Source organism: Nyctereutes procyonoides, unplaced genomic scaffold (assembly GCF_905146905.1).
Source record: "Nyctereutes procyonoides isolate TBG_1078 unplaced genomic scaffold, NYPRO_anot_genome, whole genome shotgun sequence".
NCBI lineage: Eukaryota > Metazoa > Chordata > Mammalia > Carnivora > Canidae > Nyctereutes > Nyctereutes procyonoides.
This window is the reverse complement of record NW_026575020.1, coordinates 19,933,714-19,960,309: the sequence shown is the minus strand read 5'-3', so window position 1 is coordinate 19,960,309 and position 26,596 is coordinate 19,933,714. Positions and strand designations below refer to the sequence as shown.

Here is a 26,596-nt window from a genome sequence, read left to right as displayed (position 1 = left end):
GGCCACCCAGGTGCCCCCATATGTTTAAAGTTTTTGTTTGTTTGTTTGTTTGTTTAAAGTTTTATATTGTTCCATTGTTTGGATTTTCTTCTCTGGAGAACTATGTTTATATTAACTCTTCTTTGTCTATCTTTTATAAATACTTTTTTTCCTCCCTGATTTTTTCTTATCTGTAACTATTACAATATATGCCTCATACCTTTTTTTACTCATAACCATAACACTGTTATCATACCAGAAATTCTCTAATATCCTTAAACATCCAATCTATGGGTTTTCACAGTTGTGTGATGTTTTTGTACAGTTTGTTTTGTCTGAACAGGGCCCCAATAAGGTCCCCATTTATACCAGTTGGTTGATAAGTATCTTAAGTCTCTTCTATAGATTTCTCCTCTCTGTTTTTTTTTTTTTTTTCTTGAAATTTATTTACAGGAGAAATTACATCTTTTATCTGTGGAGTTTCCCACAATCTAGATTTTGCCGATTACATCTATAAATTGGAGGCAGATCTATAAGCATGATCAGATTTACACTTCATCCTCTGGCAAGAGTGCTACAGGGAAGGCAGTGATTTTATTCTCAGTATACACGGTACTTGCCATGTGGTCTCTTTTCTTCTGTGTAACTCTCTCCCTATCACTGTAATTGTGCTTTTTCTTTACTCTTTTGTAAGTGAAATCACATAGTATGAAGGCTTTTGCATCTGGTTTCTTTTGCTTAGCGTAATGCTTGGAGATAAATCAGTAATCTGTTCCATTTTATTGATGAGTAGTATCCGTTGATGAGTATACCACGATTTGTTTACCTTTTACCAGTTGGTAGAATTTAGGGTTGTTTCCTGTTTTGTCTTCTATGATTAAAGCTGCTAGGAATATTCATAATCAAGTCTTTGTGTGAGTATATGTTTTCAGTTTTCCTGGGGAATTACCTAGAGTAGTATTGCTGGGGCATATGGTAAATGTGAGAGTTTTAGATATTGTATAGCCTTACCAATTTTAGCTGTTCTTATGAATATGCATTTTAATTTATTTTTCATTTCCCTAACAACTAATGATATTGAGCAATTTTTTCATCAGTGTATTGACCATTATATCTTTAGTGAAGTATCTGCTCAGATCTTTATTTTTTTTATTTTATTTTATTATTTTTTAAGATTTTATTTATTCATGAGAGACACAGAGAGAGAGAGAAAGACAGAGAGAGGCAAAGACACAGGCAGAGAGAGAACCAGGCTCAATGCAGGGAGCCTGATATGGGACTCGATCCTGGGTCTCCAGGATCACACTCTGGGCTGAAGGTGGCGCTAAACCTCTGAGCCACCAGGGCTGCCCTGATCTTTCTTTTTTTTTAATTTTATTATCAAGTAGTAAAAGTTCTTTATATATTATGGATACAAGTCCTTTGTCAGATATATGTCTTACAAATATTTTCTCTGGTTTTATTTTCTTAAGAGTGTCTTCAAAAAGTTTTGTATTTGCTTATGCTCTTTGTGTTCTAAGAAATCTTTGCCTGGCCTATGGATACAAAGGGGTTTTTTGTTGTTGTTGTTGTTGTTGTTTTAATAGAAGTGGTAGAGATTTAGCTCCTACATTAACTTTTATAATCCATTTTGAGATAATTTTTAAATATGGTGTAAAATAAGAGTCAAAGTAAACTTTTTAAAATATATATAGCCTTGAAATCAGATAGTACAAACTCTCCATCTTAGTTCTTTTTTCAAAATTGTTTTGGCTGTTCTAGGTCCTTTACCTGATGGAATTTTGATTGAGAATGCAGTAAATATGTAGAGAATTTGGGAGAGAATTGACATCAAACAATATTGAGTTTTAATCCATCAACTTGCTTTATTTAGGTCATCTTTAACTTCTCTTTGCACTGTTTTATAATTTCTTGTGTGCTTACATGTCCGTCAGATTTAAGTGTTTCATGGTTTTGATGGTATAGTAAATAACTTTCTTCTCATTTTAATATTTGTTTTTTACTGATACATAGAAGTAGAATTGATTTTTGTATGTTGAACTTATATTGTACAACTTTGTTATATTCCCCTACTAGTTCCAGTAGCTTTCTTATAGATTCCTTATAGTTTTCTATATAGATAAATTGTTTTGTCTGTGAATAGAGACTGTTTTATCTTTTCTTTTTAGTCTTATGCCTTTTCTTTCCTTGCCTGACTATACTGGGATCTGCAGTGAATGTTCATGTGCTAAGAAGGGACTTCTTTGTCATGTTCTAGTTCTCTAGGGGAAAGCATTCATCTTTCACCATTAAATGCAGTGTTAACTGTAGATTTTTCATGGAGGTTGAGGGAGTTCCTTCTCTTCCTAGTTTGTTGAGTTTTACTATGAGTGGGAATTAAGTTGATTATGAATTATTAATTTATTACAAGTGGATAAAAATTAATGTCAGATGCTTCATTTATTGAAATGATCATGTGGTTCTTTTTTAGTCTATTTATATGGTGGCTCACAGTGATTGATTTTTTGACTGCTACTCCAGTCTTGTATTCTTGGGATAAATCCCGTCTGGTCAGGATATATTGTCTACTTTTATATATTGTTGAAGCTGATTTGCTAAAATTTTTTGAGTATTTTTTTTGCATCTGTGTTCTGGATGTAGTTTAATTCATTTCTGGCATGATTTATTATTTTTTTATTATTATTTCTTAGCTGGGTTTTACTGGCTCTCCTTTACTTCTCTTGTCTGGTCATCTCTTCCCCCAGTTCTTCCTTCACTGTTACGTGTTCTCCTTTGGTGACTAGTCATTTTATTAAGTGTATTTTCCCCTTCTGTATAAATGTTTCATAATTTCCATTTTTTAAAAATATTTTATTTCTTTATTGAAGAGAGAGAGCACAAATGAAGGGTGGGGAAGTGGAGGTGGAGAGGGAGAAGCGGGTTCCTAGCTGAGCAAGCTCAGCCATGGCTGAGTCCATGGCTCAATCCTAGGACCCTGAGATCATGACCTGAACAAAAGGCAGACGCTTAACCAGCTGAACCACCGAGGTGCCCCCATAATTTCCATTGTTTCTATGGCAATTTATTTTCAAGTATGTTTTGTTTGTAAAACAAAGCTACTGCCATATTTCTATCCCAATATTGCCTTCAGACGGAGTTCACTGACCATGAGAGCAAGATCACAAAAGCAGCATGGTTTTTTTGATCTATAAATGTTATACCAAAATGAGTGATGTATATTCTCAGGATCACTTTATTATATTTTGATACTCTGAAGCATAGTTTAGGAAAAATAAAATGTTTCTTCTCCCTTCCTGTGATTTTTTTAAAGATAGTCCCTACATAAACTCTATAGTTATTTTATAAATATTATAGTCTCATCTTCCTTCCTGAGGCTAATTAGAAAACAAATTCAATATAAATTTATGTTGTTCACTTGTGTATTTGTTATACCTGCTCATTCTATCTGAAATTTTATTCTTAAATTTCTTGAACATAGACATGTCTGTTCTTGGGGCACCTAGGTAGCCCAGTCCGTTAATTGTCCAACTCTTGATTTCAGCTTAGGTCATGATCTCAGGGTAGTGAGATTGAGCCCTGTACTGGGCTCCCGTGGTGGGTGAGAATCTTGTGGTGGGTGAGAATCTTAAACAGAATTCTCTCTCTCCCTCTGTCCCTCCCCCACTCCCTGCTTGGGTGCGTACTCCCGCTCTCTCAAAGCAAAAACAAAACACGTCTGCTTGTCATACATATTTGTTATTTATGTAACTCCAGACTCAGGTTTTTCCTATCTCTTTACTATTTCTGTATTGCTACTAGACAGGCTGCTCTGTGGAGTCAAACTGGTGGGTACACACTCCTGCCTTAGGCTTAGAAAGTGACCAGAATGTCCTAGTCATTTGGAATGTCTAAGTCAATCAGTGTTGCTTTACTTTCACTGGCTCTGTTTCAGTGATTTTTGTCTTACATAGGTAAATAAAAAAGAAAATTAGAATTGCCAGTAAATAGGGGGATCCCTGGGTGGCTCAGTGGGTTTAGCGCCTGCCTTTGGCCCAGGGCGCTATCCTGGAGTCCCGGGATCGAGTCCCACGTCAGGCTCCCAGTATGGAGCCTGCTTCTCCCTCCTCCTGTGTCTCTGCCTCGCTCTCTCTCTCTCTGTCTATGATAAATTAATAAATAAATCTTAAAAAAAAAAAAAGAATTGCCAGTAAATAATCTGGATTGCTAAAACAGGGTATCAAGCTAGTGAAATAATGTCAATTTATTGTACTTTACAGAGTGTATATTCTTAAGTCATCTTTCTCCCAAGGATTATCTAAGGAAAAAAATTTTTTTTAAGATTTTATTTATTCATGAGGGGGGGGGCAGGAGAGAGAGAGGCAGAGACACAGGCAGAGGGAGAAGCAGGCTCCATGCAGGGAGCCCAATGTGAGACTCGATCCTAGGACTTCAGGATCGTGCCCTGGGCTGAAGGCAGGCGCTAAACCGCTGAGCCACCCAGGGATCCGGGAAAAATGTTTTTTAAGAAAAGAGAGAAACTTATTAAATCTGACCCTCCAGTAGTGTGAAACATTAGAAACTAACAAAGTACTTCTGTACTTAATGAGTGTTTTCTCCTTCCTCAGATCCATTTAATGGGAAATGGGTTATATTGTAATCAGTGTTTTAGCAAATTAGGATTAAGCATCTTGGTTCCTGCTATTCTTCCCATTTAATTTTATTAAAAATTATATTTCCTCCAAATGGAGTAAAAAGCCATTGAAATCCAAAGATGTGACTAAATCATGCCTCCTGATTAACCTCTGGAATTTTTTAATCCTTTTTTCCTAGCTTTGGTGTCATCCCCAGCACTCCTCTGGCCATCCATACACCACTGATGCCAAACCAGAGTATTGATGTCTCCCTGCCTCTCAACACCCTGGGCCCGGTCATGAAGATGGAACCTCTGAATAACCTGCAGGTTAGGGTTTTACTTCAAGTGCAACTTGATATCGTTCCAAATTTTTCATTTATATATAAATAACCCCTCTCTTTTCCTCAGATTTGGTCATGGAACATTCAGGTTTAAAGTAACTATGGAAAAGTTTGCTTCCTTGTTTGTTTGTTTGTTTAAAGAGCAGAGGGGAGGGACAGACGGAGAGGTAGAGAGAATCTTAAGTAGGCTCCGAGCCCAAAACAGGGCTCAGTCTCATGACCCTGAGATCATGTCCTGAGCTAAAATCAAGAGTTGGATGTTTAACCAACTTAGCCACCCTGGTGCCCTTTATTTTTTATTTTTTAAAAAGTCATAATGGTGCTTGGCTGGCTCAGTTGGTAGAGCATGCTACTCTTGATCTTGGGGTCATGATTTCAAGCCTCACACCTCACATTGGATGTAGAGTTTAATTTAAAAATAAAAACAGGGATCCCTGGGTGGCGCAGCGGTTTGGCGCCTGCCTTTGGCCCAGGGCGCGATTCTGGAGACCCTGGATCGAATCCCACGTCGGGCTCCCAGTACATGGAGCCTGCTTCTCCCTCTGCCTATGTCTCTGCCTCTCTCTCTCTCTCTCTCTCTCTCTCTCTCTCTCTCTCTGTGTGTGTGACTATCATAAAATAAATAAAAATTTAAAAAAAATAAAAATAAAAAATAAAAACAGATTGGGGTGTCTGGGTGGCTCAGTTAAGTGTCTGCCTTCAGCTCAGATCATGATCCCAGAATCCTGGGATCAGGATCAAGACGCACATTGGGCTTCCTGCTCACAGGAAGTTTGTTTCTTCCTCTCCCTCTACTCCTCCCCCTGCTCGTGCTCATTCTCTCTCTCAAATACATAAAAAAATTTAAAGTATACGTATATAAAAATAAATAAAAATAAAAGCAGATTATAAAAGCATACCAGGGCACCTGGATGGCTCAGTCAGTTAAGAGTTCAAATCTTGGTCTCAGCTCAGTCTTGATCTCAGGGTCGTGAGTTCAGGCACGACCTTTATTTTTTTTACTTTAAAAAATAAAGTCATACCTTGACATGGGAAGGTACTCATTCTTTTACTCAACAAACATTTTAAACTTTTAAAGATCTTATTTACAAACCTTTTTTCTAAAGATTTTTATAGTGAATTTTTATTTATAAAAGAATAGATTTACATAGTGGTTGTCTTTGAACATGCAACCACAAATACAGTTATCTGGATTTAAAGGCCCCCTATTAGCACATAACCATGATAAGTAGCAGCGTCTTACAGGAGCTCAGAACTTTATCAGATCTACTAGAGCCTCGATCTTGAAAATACTGGTATTTTTTAGAATGCTTAAGTACTAGCTGAGAATTTCATTCAGTTTTCATCTGTTTTGAATTTCTCTTTGAAATATAAGCCTTCTGGGGTTCAAGTAACATGAAGGCAGACTAGTAAGCTTGAGTGTAGCAGTGTTGAAGGATTATGAATACAGATATAAGCTGTAGATATATAGGGGGTTTTGAAGTGCTCAAAAAAAAAAAAATGAAGTGCTCATAAGGTCAAGAGAGACAGCCCTGGGTCCACCTGAGATTGGAAACTGTAACTGATCTCTGCACAGAGTTGGTACCCTGGAAGGGTAACTGGAAAAAGTGTTTCCATTACGACAGGGGATGGAGAAGTTTCTCTCTGACCAGTGTTCTGGATACCCTCTTATGACAAATCCGAGGCCCAGTGTTTTGCCACATATGACATAATATATGGGCATATAGTCCAAATGTATACAAGATATGTAGGTACAGTGTTCTCCAAATCAATAAGTTAATGTAAAATTGGTCCCAGACTGGTAAAACCCAGGGAACCTGGCAGAAGCAAATGCACAGCAGTCCATTTCAGGGACTGTCCAGACTCCCAGCTGAAAAGAAAATCTCTTTTGGAAGTGAGTTCACAGGAGTGCCTGGGTGGTTCAGTCAGTTAAACATCTGCCTTCGGCTCAGGTCATGATCTCAGAGTCCTGGGATTAAGTCCTGTATCAGGCTTCTTGCTCAGCAGGAGTCTGCTTCTTCCTCTCCCTCTGCACTCCGTCCCCCCAGTTCTTCTCTCTCTCTCTCTCTCTCTCTCTCTCTCTCTCTCAAATAAATAAAATCTTTATTTTTTTTAAAGATTTTATTTATTTGTTCGTGATAGACATAGAGAGAGAGAGGCAGAGACACAGAGGGAGAAGCAGGCTCCATGCCGGGGCCCGACGCAGGACTTGATCCCGGGACTCCAGGATCACGCCCTGGGACGAAGGCAGGCACCAAACCGCTGAGCCACCCAGGGATCCCCAAATAAAATCTTTTAAAAAAAAAAAAAAAAAAGGGCAGCCTGGCTCAGCGGTTTAGCGCCACCTTCAGCCCAGGGCCTGATCCTGGTGACCCAGGATCGAGTCCCATGTCGGGCTCCCTGTGTGGAGTCTGCTTCTCCCTCTGTGCCTCTCTCTGTCTGTCTGTCTCTCATGAATAAATAAATAAAAATCTTTAAAAAATAAAAATAAAATAAAAATAAAAAAGCCTCACAAATTGAACCATAAAAAGAGGGAAATTTGTACTATGAAAAACAGAAGAGCAGACTGCATGAGTATTTCCCCTTCCACGAAGAACTTAAAATGAATAGTTTAAATGAGGCTAAAAATACAAAATATGTTTAAAATGGTTAAAGAAAAATAATCTTCCACTTCCCAGTCAAGACAGGTGGGATGGATACCATTGCTTAATCTCTGGAAATACCAGTGTGAGATCCTAGTCCTATTGATGGTGAGACATCGACAGTACAATTACTTGGAGTTACGACTAATATTCTTTGGTAGTTTAAATACCAGCACACCTGTTCACCAGTTCACTACCTTATTGCCACAATTAGTGGATGCCTCTTTCTCGGTAAAGGGTATAATGATTTGGAGCAAAGATGAGTGAGTCATGATGGAACTTGGCTCAGGCTAGAAGAATAAAACAAGGATTACTGTACAGATGGAATTGGCTGTTACTATGATGAGAGCAGTGTGTTAAGGGGCTTTTCCAGCACAGAATCCTGAAGTAAGGAACTAACCCAAATCTACACCTGCTCCTTTTTCATTGAAATCTAACCTCCTGTTGGCCCATAGAGCCTCCAGCACAGTATTTGAGGACAGTCAGCATGAATGCAAGAATGCTTTACTTTAGAACTAGGAAAGGAATTTGGGTCACAGAAACCAGGGCAAAATTTTCTGTTCTTAAAACAAAAAGGAAACAATAAATAAATGAATGTCAGTTTGCCTTCCTATTTGTATTTCCATTTCTTATGCAGTGAAATGAGCATCCCAAATAAGGAACTCTCATAAGAGCAGTTGCATCTTAGTCCAAAGCCTTCCCTCAAAAGTATTGATTAAGACTAATAAGTTTTTGTTTTTGCAAACCTGAAGTATAAGAAGCAAGCTTTTAAAAATTTCCCATCTTCTTTCAGGGATGTGATAATTATGATTGTTTTCTCATTAATGACATTTCCCAGTGGAGAAAATAAGCAAAAACTTAAACACTTTTTTTTTTCTCCTTTGAGCAGCTCTATTTAATGTCTCCTGGTGCTAGTTGAAAGGAATGGCTAGCTTAAGGTGGGTGGGTTACTTTAGATTTCGGCTTCCATCCTGTACTTGTCCCAGTATAAACAAAAAGAATCAAATATTAACTCCCAACAAGCTTAGGTCATAAAGATCCAGGTAAAGCCAGGTAAAGATTGATTGGCATTTAAACATTATATTTGCATAGTGTTTAATTTCAAGAACTCATGTGGGAAAATTAGTGCTTTCCTCCTTTAGACCATAAAATCAGGAAAGAAAAGATGGGGTTTGAGGAAATGAAATTTTGAAGGCAGTGTGGGTTTAACTGTTTTGGCTAATTTTGTATCAATATATAGGACAGATAAACCCAACTAACTGCCAGAACTGTCATTATAGCACCAGCACAAAAATATTTCATTACAGTGCTTATCAAACTACTTACTGGCTTACAGTCCGTCGGGAACACTATTGAAAAGTTAAAAACACTGTTCTCTCTTAAAATGTAAAATAGATTCTACCTTAGAGACAAGAATTGGGTACCTAGTAGAGATGTGAGCCTAGAAAATGTCTCTACTGTACTGATGTTGGTTGTGTTAAAGCCTTTGTGAATTCAACTTATAAATAGTACACAAAGTTTAGCTTGCCTCTGGTGGTATCTTCTCTTGAGTTTATTTATAGCATACAGTTATATTCTTTTAAAAAGAAAATTGATTCCATCTATTTAAATAAAACAAAAACATTAACAAATGTCTAAATGAATTATTTCTAAATGAGTCTTCTCTGACTCTGATATCCTTGACTTTCATCTGTGTTAGTTGCTTAGAAACATTTTCCCAGTGTTTCTTCTTCAAACTTGACCCCTGGCAAGTGTCTGCTTCTTCAAGTGTCTGCAAAAAAACAATAGACTTACAACATAACATATGCGAATCCTGGGCTTTGTACAAATGCTGTAGAGTTCTTACAGCTGCTTGGCTTCCTTTCTCACTGAGATCATTGGTTTTAATTTTGTCCATTGTTTAAAAACAATATGAAGAGTCAACTGGTTTCTTTTTTTCCTTTTTTTTTTTTTTTTAGATTTTTATTTATTTATTCATGAGAGACACAGAGGCAGAGACATGGGCAGAGGGAGAAGCAGGCTCCCCACAGGGAGCCTGACGCAGGACTCGATCCCAGGACCCTGGGATCATGACCTGAGCCAGTGGCAGATGCTCAACCACTGAGTCACCCACACACCCAAGAGTCAACTAGTTCTGTAGTTCGTTAACAAGAGCCCAGTCCCCAGCCTTCTCTCCCCAACTTGGCCCCGGTTTCTCTTTCCCCTAGTCAATCTCTCTTGCCTCTTGCAGTTGAAACTTTTTGTATTTACTTCTCTGTCTCTGAATAATATGCTTGTATTGTGACTTCTGGATTTTTTCCATTTAGGTGTCCTTGACATCTTTCCACACTCACTGATGTCCTCTTCATGCCTATGTCCTGTCATCCCATTTCCCCAACAGAGCTAGCTAAGAATTTGCTTTTAATCAGAGTTCAGTGTTTACATTATTTTTTTAAAGATTTTATTTATTGATTCAGGGTTGGGGGAGGAGCAGAGGGAGAGGGACAAATTCCCCCGAGCAGGGAGCCTGACACGGAGCTCAATCCCATGACACTGGTTGGGGTTCAGTCTGTTAAACACTGACTGAACCACTCAGGCACCCCTGGTTTTAAGTTATTAGGACTATACTTCAAAGCTGAGCTATAAAGTGTAATTATTTTTTTCTCCATAAAACTTTTTGTATGTAGTTGGATACTTAACTATTAATACCTGTCTCTTCTTGTTTGCTTAATTTTTTGTGTTTTTAACTATAATTCAGTCCCAACTTCCCATGAGATCAGACTCTTCAAAACAGTCCCATCACTTTCTTGAAGTCTCCCCTGGAGTCTTTTTTTTTTTTTTTTAAGATTTTATTTATTTATTCATGAGAGACAGAGAGAAGCAGAGACACAGGCAGAGGGAAAAGCATGCTCCATGCTGGGAGCCCATCGTGGGACTTGATTCCGGGACTCCGGGCTGAAGGCAGGCGCTAAACTGCCGAGCCACCCAGGGATCCCCCTGCTGTAGTCTTTTGACCTGCTCTATTCAGGATTGATTCTTTTGTGAGTGAAATATGGCTGTCATCCTGGGATCTCCCTTCATCATCACTCTTCAGTTCATTGGCTCTCTTCTATGTTGGGTCTCCTATTCTTTTCTTTGTTTACTTTCTCATTTTGATGAAAAACATTCATCAGTAACTTTCTGAGAGTGAGTATATAGACAATAAAGTTTTTCAAGTTTCATGTGTTCTAAAATGTCTTCATGCTTTTTGACAGTTTCTGTATAACATTCTAGGTTAGAAATCATCTTCTTCCTAATCTGATGCCATTATGATTCTTGATTTTTTTTTTTTTCCTGCATGGTGTTTTCTCATTGAAAGCTTGTAAGATCCTTTCTTTATCTCTTATGTTCTGAAATTTCACAGTGATGTGCCTCAAGAGGTATGACTCCCTTTTCACCTATTATACTAGGTACTCATTGGGCTCTTTCATTTTGTTTGTTTGTTTGTTTTTCATTGGGCTCTTTCAAAGTGGAAACTTGTAGCCCTCAGTCCTGGGATTTTTTTTTTTTTTTTTTTTTTGTAGCTTTCCCTTTATTTTCTGTTTCTCTTAAGAGAAGTCTTGTCATTGGACGTTAACCCTTCTGGGCCAATTCCTGTTTTTCCCTCTTATTTCCCATCTCTTTCTCCTTTTGCTTAACTTTCTAAAAATTTTTTATGGAAAATTCTTAACATTACAGAAGTAAACACAATAGTGTAATGAGTCTCTGTAAACCATATCCATCATTGAGCATCAGTGATTATCCATAGTTAATATTATTTCATCTATACCCCTCTCCACAGCCCTATTCCATATTATTTTGAGGCAAATCTCAGACATACCGTTTTGTCTGTGAATATTTCGATATATATATATTTAAAGCAGGTTTCTTTTTAAAAGTACAACCACAATAACTGCTGTACACATTAAAAAATTAGTAAAAATTCCTTAACATGAAACACCCGGTGTCTAGGTTTCCAGTTATTTCAGTACCTTAAACTGTTTTGTTTTTATTGTTGCTATTTGTTTGAATCAGTAAGGTGCATATATTATGATGGCTTAGTATGTCATAATTCTCTTTGGGTATACTGTTCATTATGATGGGTACTAGCCATATGTGGCTATATAAATTGAAATTAATTAAAATTAAATAAGGATCTCATTTTCCTGGTTGCATCGGCCACATTTCAAATGCTCACGTGGCTAGTAGTTTCTAGATTGGGCATTGTGGAAGTAGAATTTTTCCACCTTTGCAGAAAGTTTTCTTGAACGGTACTCATCTATGGGTTCTCTCTCTCTCTCTCTCTCTTTTTTTTTTTTAATCTTTGGTTTTCAGCGATTTAGCCATTAGGGACCTAGGTGTTTTCCTTATGTTTGGCTGGGGGGTCACTAACGTTGGATCTATAAGTTAATAGTTTCTCCTAAATTTGGGAAAATTTTGCCATTATTTCTTCAAATTTTCCCTGCCCAATTATCTCTCTTCTTCTGGAACTCCAGTTATACAAAAATGTTAAACCACTTGATATTGTCCTTCAGATTACTAAAGCTGTTCTTTCCATCTTCTTTCTCTCTGTTCTTCGGATTGGATAATTCCTATTGATCTGTCTTCAAGTGTATCAACTCTTCTGTATGCTACAGCCTTCTGTTAAATTCATCCACTATAATTTCCATTTCACAAATTGTACTTTTCATTTCTAGGATTTCTGTTTGGTTCTTTGCTAAAATTCCCCCTTTGTTCACTCAGGAGTACAACTGGAGAAACTTGTTTCACCTTCTACTCTGCATCCTAACTCTACCCTTTGGCCATCCCTTGGACCTAAAGCTATGCTTACTGACCCTCAGGAAAAAAGATTAGTAGAAGTATCTCAACTAGGCCCTGAAAACAGTGTTAGGTGTGTCTGCTAGGAGATTCTGTGTGTTTTATTTGGGCATATCTCTTGGGTTCTGAGGATTCTTCTGTCCATGGGTTGCAGGGAGGCCAGAGGAGAATCACAGAGTATGTCTTTCTAAACCATGAGACCCAGGACCAGAGCTCCAGTTTACTCTTCACTGTGGGCAGCTGGAATCCTCTGTCAGTACTTTTACATCTGTCTGCTTGGGCTGGCTTAATTTTTTCAAAAATTATCTTTGACTCTCTTGTCTAGAATATAAAGGCTTTCTGCCAGCTTTCTGGCAGCTAAGTTAGGCAAGATGACGGGAGAGTCTCAGCATTGATTATGCATAAATTCACTGAATCCACCATCCCTCGGCCATGTCTGGCATTCCCTTCAAAGTACCATGTATTTTATCCTCTAAAAGAATGAGTTTTTACCTTTTTTTGCAGGGGCTGAGGGGCTAAGGTAGCTTAGAGTGGTGGGTAGGGATATAGGACTCCAACAGCATCTTAATCTTCATTCTTTCCCCTTCATACAGTTCCAGAGGTGCTGCCAATCCTGTGTGTAATTTATACCTTTAATTTTTTTTTCTGTAATTATGGCAGAATTTCTTCCAGGAAGAAGAAAATTTAGTTATGATTTTTGGTCTACTGTCTTTACCCGAAAGTCTAATAGCACCTTTATAAAAATCCTTCCTTCCTTCTATACCAGTTTATAATTAGGAGCCTTAACAGGTAAACTATGGATAAAGAATTGGGGTTTTCCCAATGGTTTATCAATCTATCGCCTTTAAACCCCACATAAGGATTGTTTGATAAGAGGATGAATGTTAGTTAATGAAAATACCTTTTGGTTTTTTGTCTTTGAATGTCTCTTGTAAAACAACTTCTATTCATCTTTTTTTTTTTTTAAGATTTTTTTTATTTATTTGAGAAAGAGATTGTGAGCATGAGCTGTGGGGCAAGGGCAGGGGCAGAGGGAGAAGGAGACTCTGCTGACTGGGGAGCCCAATGCAGGGCTTGATCCCAAGACCCTGAGATCATGACCTGAGCAGAAGGCAGACACTTAACCAATTGAGCCACCCAGGTGCCCCAACTTCTGTTCATTTTAACCTTTGAATAATTAGGGCAGAAAGTGCTGAAAATCCCAGCTGCAAAGAACACAATCTTATAATCCTATTTATTCATAACTTTAAGATCTTTGTCAACCAAAAGGGTTTGTTTGCTTTTTTTGTGGGTTTTTTTTTTTTTTTTTTTTTTTTTTTTTTTTTTTTTTTTTTTTTTTTTTTTTTTTTTTACCAGCGTGTGGCCCTGAGAAAATTCTGTCCCTTGCTACTCCTACATTTGAGTCCCAGGCTGTGAGACAATCAGTTGCAGATGGTGCCTGTCCCTGATATTTCATGGCTTACATATGTCAGTTCACACTCAGAAAGCTCACAGCTGTAGCTATTGTACCAGAAAACCTGATAAATGCTTCCAAATGGAAGACCTTTCAGCAGCTTCTATCAGATGAAGCTAACCAGCTTGGCATTTGCTGACTTTTCTAGACTGTTGTGCAAGCCAAACAAAATCAGTATTAAAACCCTCCTTTGGTCTTCCAGGATCCATAGTTGAGGACTGTGCACTCTGATGGCTTTTATGGGACTGCTTGCTGCTTGAATAGATGTGGAGTCCTTGAAGTGGTGGATTTTATGGGAACTATAAGAGGTTCCCAAGTTGGACAGATAGACCCAGTACTGAAAATAACCCCTGTAGACAGGCTAGAACCTGAAATATTCCGTTAGCAATATGTAGGTCATGGAGGCTTGGTTATGAAGGATCAAAACATTTTACTACTAAAGAAAAGAGAATCTTATTTTCTGTGATTGCTGATTCCAATTTGATATATTTTTCATGTTTCATCTGAGAAATTATAGTTATCTTACATACTAGATATTGCTTTTTTACTCAATTATTCCTGTTGAGAATACTCCTTATCCTTTTTATTAAGGTAATCAAGATTCTACTAGGCAATATCTTTTGTCTTTCTTTAACCGTCACTCAACTACTGGCTTCTGGGACTCTCTTTTAGGATATATATATTAATAGCAACTGCCCTGTTTGAATAACCACTCATAAGCAGTAGACAAGTTTGATTCTGATAAGCAGAGATGGTCTAGTGAATCAGAAATCTGGCATCAGGGATCCCTGGGTGGCGCAGCGGTTTGGCGCCTGCCTTTGGCCCAGGGCGCGATCCTGGAGACCCGGGATCGAATCCCATATCGGGCTCCCGGTGCATGGAGCCTGCTTCTCCCTCTGCCTATGTCTCTTCCTCTTTCTCTCTCTGTGACTATCATAAATAAATAAAAAAAATTAAAAAAAAAAAAAAGAAATCTGGCATCAATGGCAGGACATGGTTGTTCCTAAAATCCAGAATTCAATTCTAAAAACACCCAACCTTGGGATCCCTGGGTGGCGCAGCAGTTTAGCGCCTGCCTTTGGTCCAGGGCGCGATCCTGGAGACCCTGTATCGAGTCCCACATCGGACTCCCGGTGCAAGGAGCCTGCTTCTCCCTCTGCCTATGTCTCTGCCTCTCTCTCTCTCTCTCTCTCTCTCTCTCTCTCTCTCACATAAATAAATAAATAAATAAATAAATAAATAAATAAATAAATAAATAAATAAATAAATAAAAGTCTTAAAAAAAAATAAAAACGCCCAACCTTGGGACCTTGTTCATCATAAAAAAAGGGGGACTCTGAGATCAGATTACTCAAGTAACAGAGGCCCAGCCTGCAAACCTTGAGCAAATAATGAATTTCACACAGTAATTCTAAAGTGGTATACTAATTTATAGGCTGTCATCTATTAAAATCCCAGCCATCTTTATATCATGAAGGTAAGTTAGGAGTTGATGATGAAACATGGAATCAGGGATCCCTGGGTGGCGCAGCGGTTTGGCGCCTGCCTTTGGCCCAGGGCGCGATCCTGGAGACCCGCGATCGAATCCCACGTCAGGCTCCCGGTGCATGGAGCCTGCTTCTCTCTCTGCCTATGTCTCTGCCTCTCTCTCTCTCTCTCTCTCTCTGTGTGACTATCATAAATAAATAAATCTTTAAAAAAAAAAGAAAGAAAAATGGAATCAATTTTGATTTAATAAATAATTGGAAAGTAGGGGCAGCCCCCGTGGCTCAACGGTTTAGTGCCGCCTTCAGTCCAGGGCGTGATCCTGGAAATCCGGGATCGAGTCCCATGTCGGGCTCCCTGCATGGAGCCTGCTTCTCCCTCTGCCTGTGTCTCTGCCTCTCTCTCTCTCCTAAATAAATAAAAAGTCCTTAAAAAAATAATAATTGGAAAGTAGATTTAACCATGGGATCTTTATGCAGTAGAGGACTTTGAATAAAAAGTGGATACTTCTTTCTAGTCCCTGTGTTCTCATTATGGCTGATAATCTTTATGCAAAGCCTTAAAGCCTTATGCTATATCATACGTTGGAATTATTTTCTTTTTTAAAGGTTTTATTTATTTATTCATAGAGAGAGGCAGAGACACAGGCAGAGGGAGAAGCAGGCTCTGTGCAGGGAGCCCGATGTGGGACACGATCCTGGGTCTCCAGGATCACCCCAGGGTGCAGGCGGCGCCAAACCGCTGTGCCACCGGGGCTGCCCCATGCGTTGGAATTAAAGAGGGCTCACTGGGATTTTTCTCAGCTGGATTAAAGCCCACTTGAGAGCCATATCCCGCCCTCATTCATATTTATACTGTCATATTTTGCTGTAGTACCATGTTCAATGACATAAAAGAATTTCCTTTATTCACAATTTTTATGTAGGAGTTATGCATAGGCTTCATGATATTGAGGTCCATACACCTTAAAATAAAACTTTCAAGCTCTATTTTCTTTTTTTTTTTTAAGATTTATTTATTTGAGAGAGAGAGCAAAAGGGAAGGGACAGGAGATGGGGAGAGAGAGAATATCAAGCAGACTGCATGTTGAGTGGCAGAACCCACTGCTGGGCTCAGTGGGTTGAGCCTGATGACATGACCTGAGCCAAAACCACTAGTAAGACACTTAACCAACTGAGCCACTCAGCCCCAAGCCCTATTTCCGATGGAGTTTACTTTGTATTCACAGTGATGACATCTCAACATCTACAGGAATACTACTAGTCATTTACTACCCTAAAATGTCCTGTTCTTCTTAAAACTGTTAAAGTTACTTGTAATGAACTAAAATATGTCTTCCTTTCAATTCTATCTGTAGAACCTAGTTCAACAGTTTGTGGCTTTATATTTTTGTTTATTTTCAGCTTGTGGTTTTATAGAATAAGTTTCTCTCTGAATTAAGGCTCATAGGGTCTAAAAATCAGTTAGGTGAGCCTATAATGAAAATATATTCAGTCTGAATTCATTTTCCCTTTCAGTCCACTTCAGGAAAGCCTTTGTATGCACTGCAAATAGATGTCAGTTTCATTGTTCTAGTTTTAAGTAGAAAAATTGGCTAGAAATAGAGACACTGGTAAATGTACTTAGAATCAGTTAACAGTTTAGAGACCAAGGAAAATATTTAATCATTTTTGAGAAGTGTGAATAAATGGTGGTCCTTGGTTTGGTAGCAGTGTTCCTTTCCAGGAAGGAGTGGAAAAGCTAAAAGCACAAAACTTCTCAATTCCACAGCTCATGCTTCTGAGAATAATTTCTGTCCCTTCTATGTCTGACCGGTTGCCCCAGTAAAAGTACTGAGCCAGCATCTGCACATGGTGGCCTGCCCATGTGCCCAGTCATCTTGGAAACCATATGCCCTCCTTTTGCCCACATTAAGGTTAGATAATATACCTGGGCAAAAAGCACATACACACCTTTGAACCCATTTGATTTCTGATTTGCTGCTAACTAATCTGAGGCTGTATGTTTAGCACCTAGAACCTGCTTTAGGTTCTAGATCACTTTTAGCCTAGGATTTTAAAATGAGTAATGTTCATTCTTTCTCATTATTGAGGTCTGTGAATTTCCATTGGGTCTTCTGTCTTATGACATACCAGATTGAGGTGTAGATCATCTAATCACTTTAACTGGTAGTTAGTTCACTAGTCCTGTCTTTACTGTTTTGTGATTCAGTACGGTATGTATTAAATGTATTTTTAAGTTTAACAATAAGCCCTACATAGCAAAAAGTTCATGCTGTCACAGCAAGTAGTATTCTGAGAGGTGGCAGCCACAGCCAAAGGCACATCAGCCAGACCTCTCAAGGGAAAGAGAGAGAAAGTGGTGCCTTTAGGTTTAGAGCCTGTATGGGTCTCGCAGAACCTCTTCAGGGTAAGACTGTAGAGTTTGAGGAACTGTCAGGCAGGGTGAAAGGTCTATGAAAATATTGCTGGCTATATCTGGCAACTGAAACTGGATAGAGTCCTTCTGTTGTAGGCTTCTAGAGGGAGAGAGAATCTGGGGTTTGCAGTAGAGGCTTCTGGATAGTAACCAGATTGGTCAGCACATTATGGCAGGTGGGTTCTATATTGGCAGAACGAGATCACATTTACATTTGCTCTAGGTTTCTGATTTAATTTGCGTGACATCTAAAACTTCTTAAAACTGTGGGAGCTACCTGGAACGGAAACAGATGCCATGGATCTTAGCATTATTTTCCCTTGACCCAGGTTCCTTATGAAGCACACAGCTGCCCTCTCCAGTGACCCTCTCCACTGGTTCTATCAGAGTGGTGATGACTGCTTAATTTTTGCTATACCCTGCCCTGGTAGAGTCCTGCCAATCTGGAAGAACTTGTGTTGATATTTTTTTCTAAGTGGAAAAGTCAAAATGCCAGCAGTGGTCTCTAGGGCCCTTTGTGATCTAGCCATACCTCCTTGATTGCATCTGGCACCCCTTTCCTTACTCCACTGTGGCCACACTGGCTCTCTTGCTGATTCTTAGATAGGTATGCTGCCACTGAAGAGCCTTTGGATTTGCTGTGTCCCATGACTGGAATGTTCCTTTTCCCAGTCTCTATATCTGCATGCCTTACTTCCTTCTTCAGGCCTTTGCTAAAACAGTACCTTTTTAACAAGTCTTCCTCTCTCTGTTCCAAGTACTCTTGACCCTCCCTTACCCTTATTATTTTTCCCCAGAGCATTTATCCATGTTAAATACTATTTAATGTGCTTATTCCTGATCACCTCCACCTCCTCTCCCACTAGAATGCAGACTAAATGGGCAGCAGTTTTTGTGTCTCTGGGTTTTTTCTGCACTGGTATTATCTCCCAGCATCTAGAACAGTAAGAGTACCTGTGGCACACAGTACTTAATAAATATTTGTTGTTGAATGAACTTTTTGTTTTCATTTAAGGAAGTATTTACAAATATCAGATGCATGTGGTTCTTGAACCAAACTTAGCAAGGCCATCTCCTTGTCTTAGCAAGCAGAGTATCCCTAGATAACTGTCTCTGGCTGCTGTTCTCAGTGGCCTTATAGTCTACCCCCTGACTCTGAATTAATACCCTTTTACCTGGGTGGGTCTGGTCCCAGTCCTAATTTTTTTTTTTAAGATTTTATTTTTAAGTAATCACTACACCCAATGTGGGGCTCAAATTTATAACCCCGAGATCAAGAGTCACATGCTCCACTGACTGAGCCAAGCCAGATGCCCCTCAGTCCCAGTTCTCATCTGAGGACCACAAGTACCAATTCATTTTCTCTTAAATGGGCTGAGCAGACATTAGAAGCTGTTGCTTCTTTACTCTGTTCATCAGTATTTGAAGGGGCAAGAGCTCAGCACATTAATGAACCTAATTCCAAGATTGGAGAGAAGTAGGAAAATAGAATATGTTACTGTTCTAGTATTTGGAGAACTTTTTCTGCTGCTAATCTTTGTCCGTGTGCCACTTTAAATAAAACAAACTGCCACCCTGCAGCTACTTACTTAAACTGCTATCCTAATTGCCTTAGACTATTTTGGATAATATTTTCAGAGTAAATTTGGAAGCTGAAGGGTGCTCTATAAGTGTCTTAGAGCCTCAGAGAAAATCAAAATCATTTGAATGCCTGGTAGGAATTAGAGCTGAACAATTCCCTTTTACTGTGAGACCAGAAAGAAGCCTTTTTCATAGTCCTGATAGATACAGAGCTACAAGGAGACAAATTTTAATAGGAAGAGCAAAAAAGGTTGCCTTTGCCAATAGATATTCATTGTATCTCATTGCTCAATTCTTTGCTAGAAAACAATTTTTTCAAATACTCAAGACAGTCTTAACTTTTGCCTTTAAAGAGGGAAAAAAAGTAAAGAAATTTTTGAAAGTGAATGGTCTAGCACTTCTCAATTCCAGAATGTTTGCACTTGCTATCAGAAGAGTTTACTTTGGTGGGAATGGGTGTGATTATTTTTAAATTCAGAGATAAGGAGTAAAAAGGTTGAGACCCCTTTAAGCTGAAATCCACTCTGGCATGAGCTGTTACAAAGCTGGCACTGGAGACTGCTGATAGTGAGGGTGTGGTTCATGTGGCTTTAGTGACCTCGAGGGGTGGGCTGCTTTTTCTGCTCCCCCCCCCCCACACACACACACGGGTCATCTTGTATGAGAATTGTGACCTATCCACCTCATTTCCAAATGGCTTTGAAGGAAGGGGAATTATTTTTTAAGGCAGTGCTTGAGGGTCTGATTCAAGTTTCAAAAGAATTACCCAGTTTTTAGTAGCTAACCCTGCTGCACCTTGGGGGTTCTTCCAGTGGACAGTCATCATTCTGATTTATTCCTGCCCCAGTGAGAAGATTTTTTACTCTTTTAATCCAAGAGTCTTTTAAACTACCTTCTATCCATACCACTTTACAATCTTAATCTCGTTGGTGTTCTAGAGATTTTAAGTCAGCCTGTGTTCTAATTCGTAGTGTAAACTCTTTGGGAATTTTTTGAGATTGAGATTAAGTAGATCCTATGATAGGATAGAGACCAGGGGAGTCTTGGTTATTTTGGTTTCTTTTCACCTCCTTTCAAAACAGGGCCTACTGAGAGAGCTTGGCTCTTAGCATCTCGTTGCCTTTCTAAAGCCCAGTAATTATATGTGCTACTAGAGGATTTACAGTTTGAGCTCATCTGGGGATCTTTTCTTTCCCTTCTAAGAGCTGTTTGAACATGGAACCTTCAAATGCTGCAGTGCATGTTGTTGCCCAAGAGGAAATTAGAGACATGAAGCCACTACTTTAAAAAAAAAAAAAAGATTTTATTTGTTTATTCATGAGAGACAGAGAGAGAGGGGCAGAGACATAGGCAGAGGGAGGAGAAGCAGGCTCCATGCAGGGAACCTGATGCGAGACTTGATCCTAGGACTCCAGGATCATGCCCTGAGCCTAAGGCAGACGCTCAACCACTGAGCCACTCAGGTGTCCCGGAGCCACTGCATTATCAGGAGATGGGAAACCTGTCAAATTTTCCCAGTAAGAAGTTCCACTGTCCACGCACTCTTAACAATGAGAAAGTACTAACCTTTTGAGACTAAACAAGTATGGCTTTTATCTATGATAAGCAACAGACTGTTACTGTTTAAGGGCTGCTCAGCTGCCAGATAATCCCATCTGATTTGTTGGGTGGAGTAAGAAAACAGAGAGAAGGTTTAAGTTTGAATCTCAGTATTGGAAGTAAACTTAAAGAAAGATGCAGTTCCAAGTTCAAATTTAATTAGCATCAGAAGGAAAGTAAATTGACATTTTCAGTGGCAGGTTTCGTTATTATTTCTCCTATTTTTTTTTATTTCTGCTATATTTTTAACTGTAATTTCTTTACTACTTTAAACTTCAATTTTTGAGAATTCTCAATGTATTGATTAATAGGGCTTGAAATGGAAGACCATATTTATACTAAAGATGATAGATATTTTTTGGCATTGACCAGGAACGCAGAACTACAGCTAGTAACTCCAGCAGCTACCAGAAAGAGCTACTTCTACTTGAGTCTCACATGACATATATCACACAGTTGGAGTCAGTGCCATTAAAAACCTGTCACTCAGAGCTATTCCCCCAGGATCTGTGGACTAGGTGGTATGGCGCTTAAAACACATCTGAATCATCATTCCTCAGAGAACTGGAGATGGTTGGCGTCACTGCCTGGTCCTAGCTTGGACCAGCCTGCAAATAATCTTTCCAAAAGCTAAATGGAGAGGAGGAATGAAAGAAAAAAATATTCTTCAGAGACTTGGAAAGGTCACAAGTGACGTCATGGAAGAGTAGATGATACACTCTCAGAGGTGAGCCTTGTGCCACTTGCCTGGGTTTTTCCTGTGGCAATGCCTCCTGCAGTTATCTCTGGCCGCATTTACCAGAGTTCAGACTGAGTTCATCTCGTACCTTTTTATAGTACTTTTGAGTACACTGGAACAAGGTTAGAATATTAATTTAGCCTGTTCGTCTCCAGCTGTGCGCCATAAAGAGACTGCAGCTATTGCAGTAGGCTTCCTATACTATGGGAGGAAACTAATTGCTGGTTACAGGCTGAAGCTGACAGGCTGCACTTTCCCCAGCAGCCACTGAAAGTAACTTTTAAAAATCATTATTATTATTTAGCATTTATAGCCCGCTCTATGTTTTTCAAGTACCTTATAATCATTTCTATTTGCTCCTCCTATTGATGTCCCTGAGAAGCGAGTTCATATTGCGATGGCCACATGTTGCACGTGACAGAACAGAGGAGTAGAGGATTAGGTCATCTGCTCTTTAGTACCATCTGTGATCTGTTTTAAGCATCCTCAGAGCAGAAGCTGAGGTGTGCATTCTGTTCCTATGCCCGTTGAATCCATTTCCTCACTGCTTGCCTTTAATATGGTGTATATTATGGCTTTTATACTTTCTTGACCAAAACTTACAGGAAGAAATGTGAAATGTATTTCACACTATATACCCCCCCCCACACACACACACATATACACAACACATACGTAAAACTGAAACAGTATTGGGAAACCACTTAACTCTTCATGAGATGCACTGATATTTTCCATTCTATTTTATTTTTTTAAAGATTTATTTATTTATTTTAAGAGAGCTCTGGCAGAAGGGGCAGAGGGAGAAGGAGAGATCTTAAGCAGACTCCCCACTGAGTGTGGAGCCTGACACAGGGCTTGATCTCATGACCTGAAATCATGACTGGAGCCAAAACCAAGAGTCAGATGCTTAACTGGCTGCACCACCCGGGGGGCCCCTCTATTTTATTTTTTTATACCAGTTTCAACCACTGTATTAATTTTAAGAAGCATCATTTGATCATGAGCCACAATTTTTAAACTGCTAGGAGGTACTTAAAGTGAAGAATACATGTGGCACATTTTTCCTGGAGCATCAGTTTTACTCAAAGGAGAGGAATAAATGTTTTTTCATATTAAAACGTACAGATGCATTATGGAATAGCATGGACCTTCAAATAAATTTTGTTCTTATGGTGGGCTACTTGACATTATACTCCCAGTCCTGACCCTGCCTGCTACTTCCACCTCAGTATATACATCCATACTTTCCTGTTCTGTTAAGGGAAGTATGCTAGAAAAAATTTGAGAAGTACTGTCCTTTTGGAAACTTTAGATTAAGTTTATATGTTTTCTAAACCTAAATGGTTTCCAAGTACTTTGAGTAGTATATTTTACAAGTAGTATTCTTGAGTACTCTGTACCAGTCGCTGTTGTGGAAACTGAGAATACAGTAGTGAACAAGAGACAACCCCTTCTTTCATAGCTTTATATTTTGCTGGAGAGTAGGGTATCTGTGGCACAGGGACAAGCAATAAATCAATGAATAAGTAAAATCGTATGTCAGATGAGGGCAAGGGAGGAAAAATAAAGCCAAGATTTGGCTAGGCAGTCCTTGGGTTAGAGATAAGATCATGTGGATTTTTTTAAATATGTTGGTTGTGGAAAACCTATGTGGAAAGATAATATTCGATTAAGCAATGACTTAAGGAGGCTGGGAATGAGCCATGCAGATTTCTGGAGGGAGAGAATTGGAGACAGAAGATCCAGCAAATGCACAAAGCCATGAGATAGCAGAGTGCCTATTATGTGCAAGGGAAAACAGCAGGCTCCTGTGACTGACATGGAGTTAGCAGAGAGAGAGAGAGTCACAGCACATAACATCAAAGAGATAATAGGCATCGGATTATAGGCGATTGTAACTTTGGTTTTTATTCTGAGTGAAATGGGAAGTCATTGGAGGTTTGAGCACAGAGGTATTTATGAGCTGACCCACATTTTAAGATCCCTCTGGCTGCTGTGTTGAGAATAGATTGGAGAAGCTAAGTGTTACAGGAGGTGGAAGAGGCAGGTGCAGAAGCAGGGGGACTATTAGAAGGCTTTGTGGTATTCTATTTATTGAGTTTGGAAGGACAGTAGGAGGTTCTGTTTAGGGATGGGAGGGGAAATCAAGAAATCAGTTTTGGACTTGTTCATATTGAGAGATTAGTTATCCAGGTGAAGATACTAAGGCCGTTGGGATATATATGTCATAATTTATTTCCCATAGGCTGAGCCACCAGGGCTTACCATAGGCATTGATTTTAAAACTCTTAGAAAATAGTTCTCCAGCTTGTCTGGATTATGTCTTTATACTCTGGACCTGTTGGGACAGTGAATTTCAAAATAAGAAAAGTGAAGCAATCAATATTATACTCTTAAAGGTTCTGTTTGAGTAAGAGAAGGTACCATCCGGATTGGAGTAGAACTGGCTTCATGCTGTTTTTCCCTTGATTCTTTTTGGCTTAAACTCCTCTAAAGAGTGATTGGCATATCTTTGGAGAATCTAGTATTTGGGTTGTGATTTACTACCTATGTTATTCTTAGCATACAGATGTTATTTTAGCTCAGCGATTTGAAATAAAAAAATAGCTTTTATCTATTATCCCTGCCTTGTTGAGTACCAATTTGCCTAACGAGAGTTGTTAATAGAATTGTGTTATGCATACAGATAATAATAGAGGTAGAAAAGGGGTTGGGAAATCGGTGTTTCTTTCCATTTGCTCAATATCTTCCCTTTAATTTCATGCAACAAATATTTCTTAAGCCAGTGAGTGAGAGGCCCTGCACTCAGCTCATTATATTGTGAGTGAGGCAGATGTATACAGTCTTTTTATGTTATGGTAGAAGTATATGCACTAGGTGCTATGGGGAGAGACGAGAGTTTTCCTCAGAAATCTTAAGCTTGGGGCAGCCCCAGTGGCTCAGCGGTTTAGCGCTGCCTTCAGTCCAGGGTGTGATCCTAGAGACCCAGGATCAAGTCCCACATTGGGCTCCCTGCATGGGAGCCTGCTTCTCCCTCTGCCTGTGTCTCTGCCTCTCTCTTTCTCTCTCTCTCTCTCTCTCTCTCTCTCTCTCTCTCTCTCATAAATAAATAAATAAATAAATAAATAAATAAATAAATAAATAAATAAATAAATAAAATCTTTAAAAAAAATCTTAAGCTTGAACTGAATCTTAAGATTAAATAGGTATTTTCCAGGCAGCTGAAGTTTCTGGAGAACCATATATTCTTGAATCAATGCAGTTCTAGCCAACAGTACAACTTTGAGAGCTACAAAATGCAGTGTTTGAAAAGCCAATGTAAAAGAAGGGAACTGCCTCCCCTAGTGTGACCTGTGCTGTCGATCCTATAAAGAGATATTTACTAAGAACACAGTAGCAAGAAGAATCATTAGGCCAACAGTTTGCTAATAAGCCTGTTTTCCCTCTTGTCCAGTCCCTTTTTAGCATAGTAGTAATACTACGTTAGAGCATCTGTAAGATTTCACTTACATCTATTATAGTTATCAGAATTCTGAGTAAATATGTAAAAGAGATGGTGAAAAAAGAGAATTTTTCTTTCACAAATACTTGTTCTATTACTTCCTATAAGCCAGGCACCATTCTAAGTGCTTTGCTGCAGATATTAACTCACTCTTCCCATAGCAACCAGTGGATTTTGTACCATTGTCTCCATCTGCAGCAGGACCCTGAGCTGAGTACTGCTCACCCACAGTCACATAGCTAGTCAGTGTGCCAGGGTCAGAATTTGAGATCAGGTGGTCTGGTCTGGTTCCCAAGTCCACTGACTTGGGTGTCCCACTTCTCAGAATTATTCTAGAGCAAAAATCCAAGGATAGTCTTCAGGATGTCCTGAAACCCCTGATTATATGTTAAAATGTTGCATGCATGTTTTTCAGGAAGAGTCTCCAAGACTTAAGTCTATTTGTCAAAAGTGTCCCAAGGAAGAATGGTTTAGTAATACTGACCTAGAGGAGCTTTTTCTGTCTTTTTCCATTGCTAAAGAGCTCCATTTAGAAGAGGGATTCCCTCAGAAGAACTAGATATTGTAAGCCTGTTCATACTTCTTAGCTGACATTATTCTAAATTAATTGCTTATCTGGTTGATCTTCCTAGGGACTTTTCCCAAAATACACATGCCAGGTCCCAGATTTAGATTGTTATTTACATGGGATGAAACGCTGGCATGTGTTTTGGAAAAAAAATCTCTCCAGGTGATTCTAATATGTCTGATTAAAAACCGCCAGTGTGGGGGCACTTGGATGGTTCAGTCAGTTGAACGTTTGCCTTCGGCTCAGGTCATGATCCTGGGGTCCTGGGATCAAGCCCCACGGCAGGCTCTCTGCTCAGCAGAGAGTCTGCTTCTCCCTCTTTCCCTCTGCCTCTTTTCTCGCTTGCTCACTCTCTCTCAAATTAATAAATTAAATCTTTTTTTAAAAAAAAGAATCATTAATAGAGCCACCTGGAGGACAAAGATTATATTTTCTGCATTCTTCATTGTATCACAAATGTTTGGGACATAGTAAAACACTAATGAACATTTGAATGGATGGCACATTGTGAAATATGACTGCTTTTTATTCAAAGATGATAGTAAAGATAATCACTCACCTTTCACATAAGACCTTTCCATAACCCAGAACCATAACCTACACCACCCCAGTTTGCCCTTCTAAATACCCTTGAGGGTGCCTGGCACTATCCTTATTTGAAATAAGAGTTCTTTTCTCATTGCTGAGGACTGGATGCATTAGAAAATACTCTCTTTCCCAGCAGCCCACAACTGGTATAAATCTTTTCAAGTGGTGCTCTACTACATCTAAAAGGATGTTTGAGGACATCGTTCCTGGGGTTAGTTACTCTGCTTATATTTACCAGACTCAAGCTTTTTGAGAATCCTGCTGTCTCAGC

General features: G+C 39.1%; 1 protein-coding gene across 2 annotated transcripts in view; it reads left to right on the top strand.

Annotated features, from left to right (window-relative positions):
- AP2B1 (adaptor related protein complex 2 subunit beta 1) overlaps positions 1-26,596 on the top strand; it is a 130,419-nt gene that overhangs the window by 87,534 nt on the left and 16,289 nt on the right. For both annotated transcript variants that reach the window (XM_055320854.1, XM_055320846.1), the window contains one exon: positions 4,789-4,918. In XM_055320854.1, the coding sequence (XP_055176829.1) occupies positions 4,789-4,918 (130 nt within the window). The remainder of the gene's footprint in view (positions 1-4,788; positions 4,919-26,596) is intronic.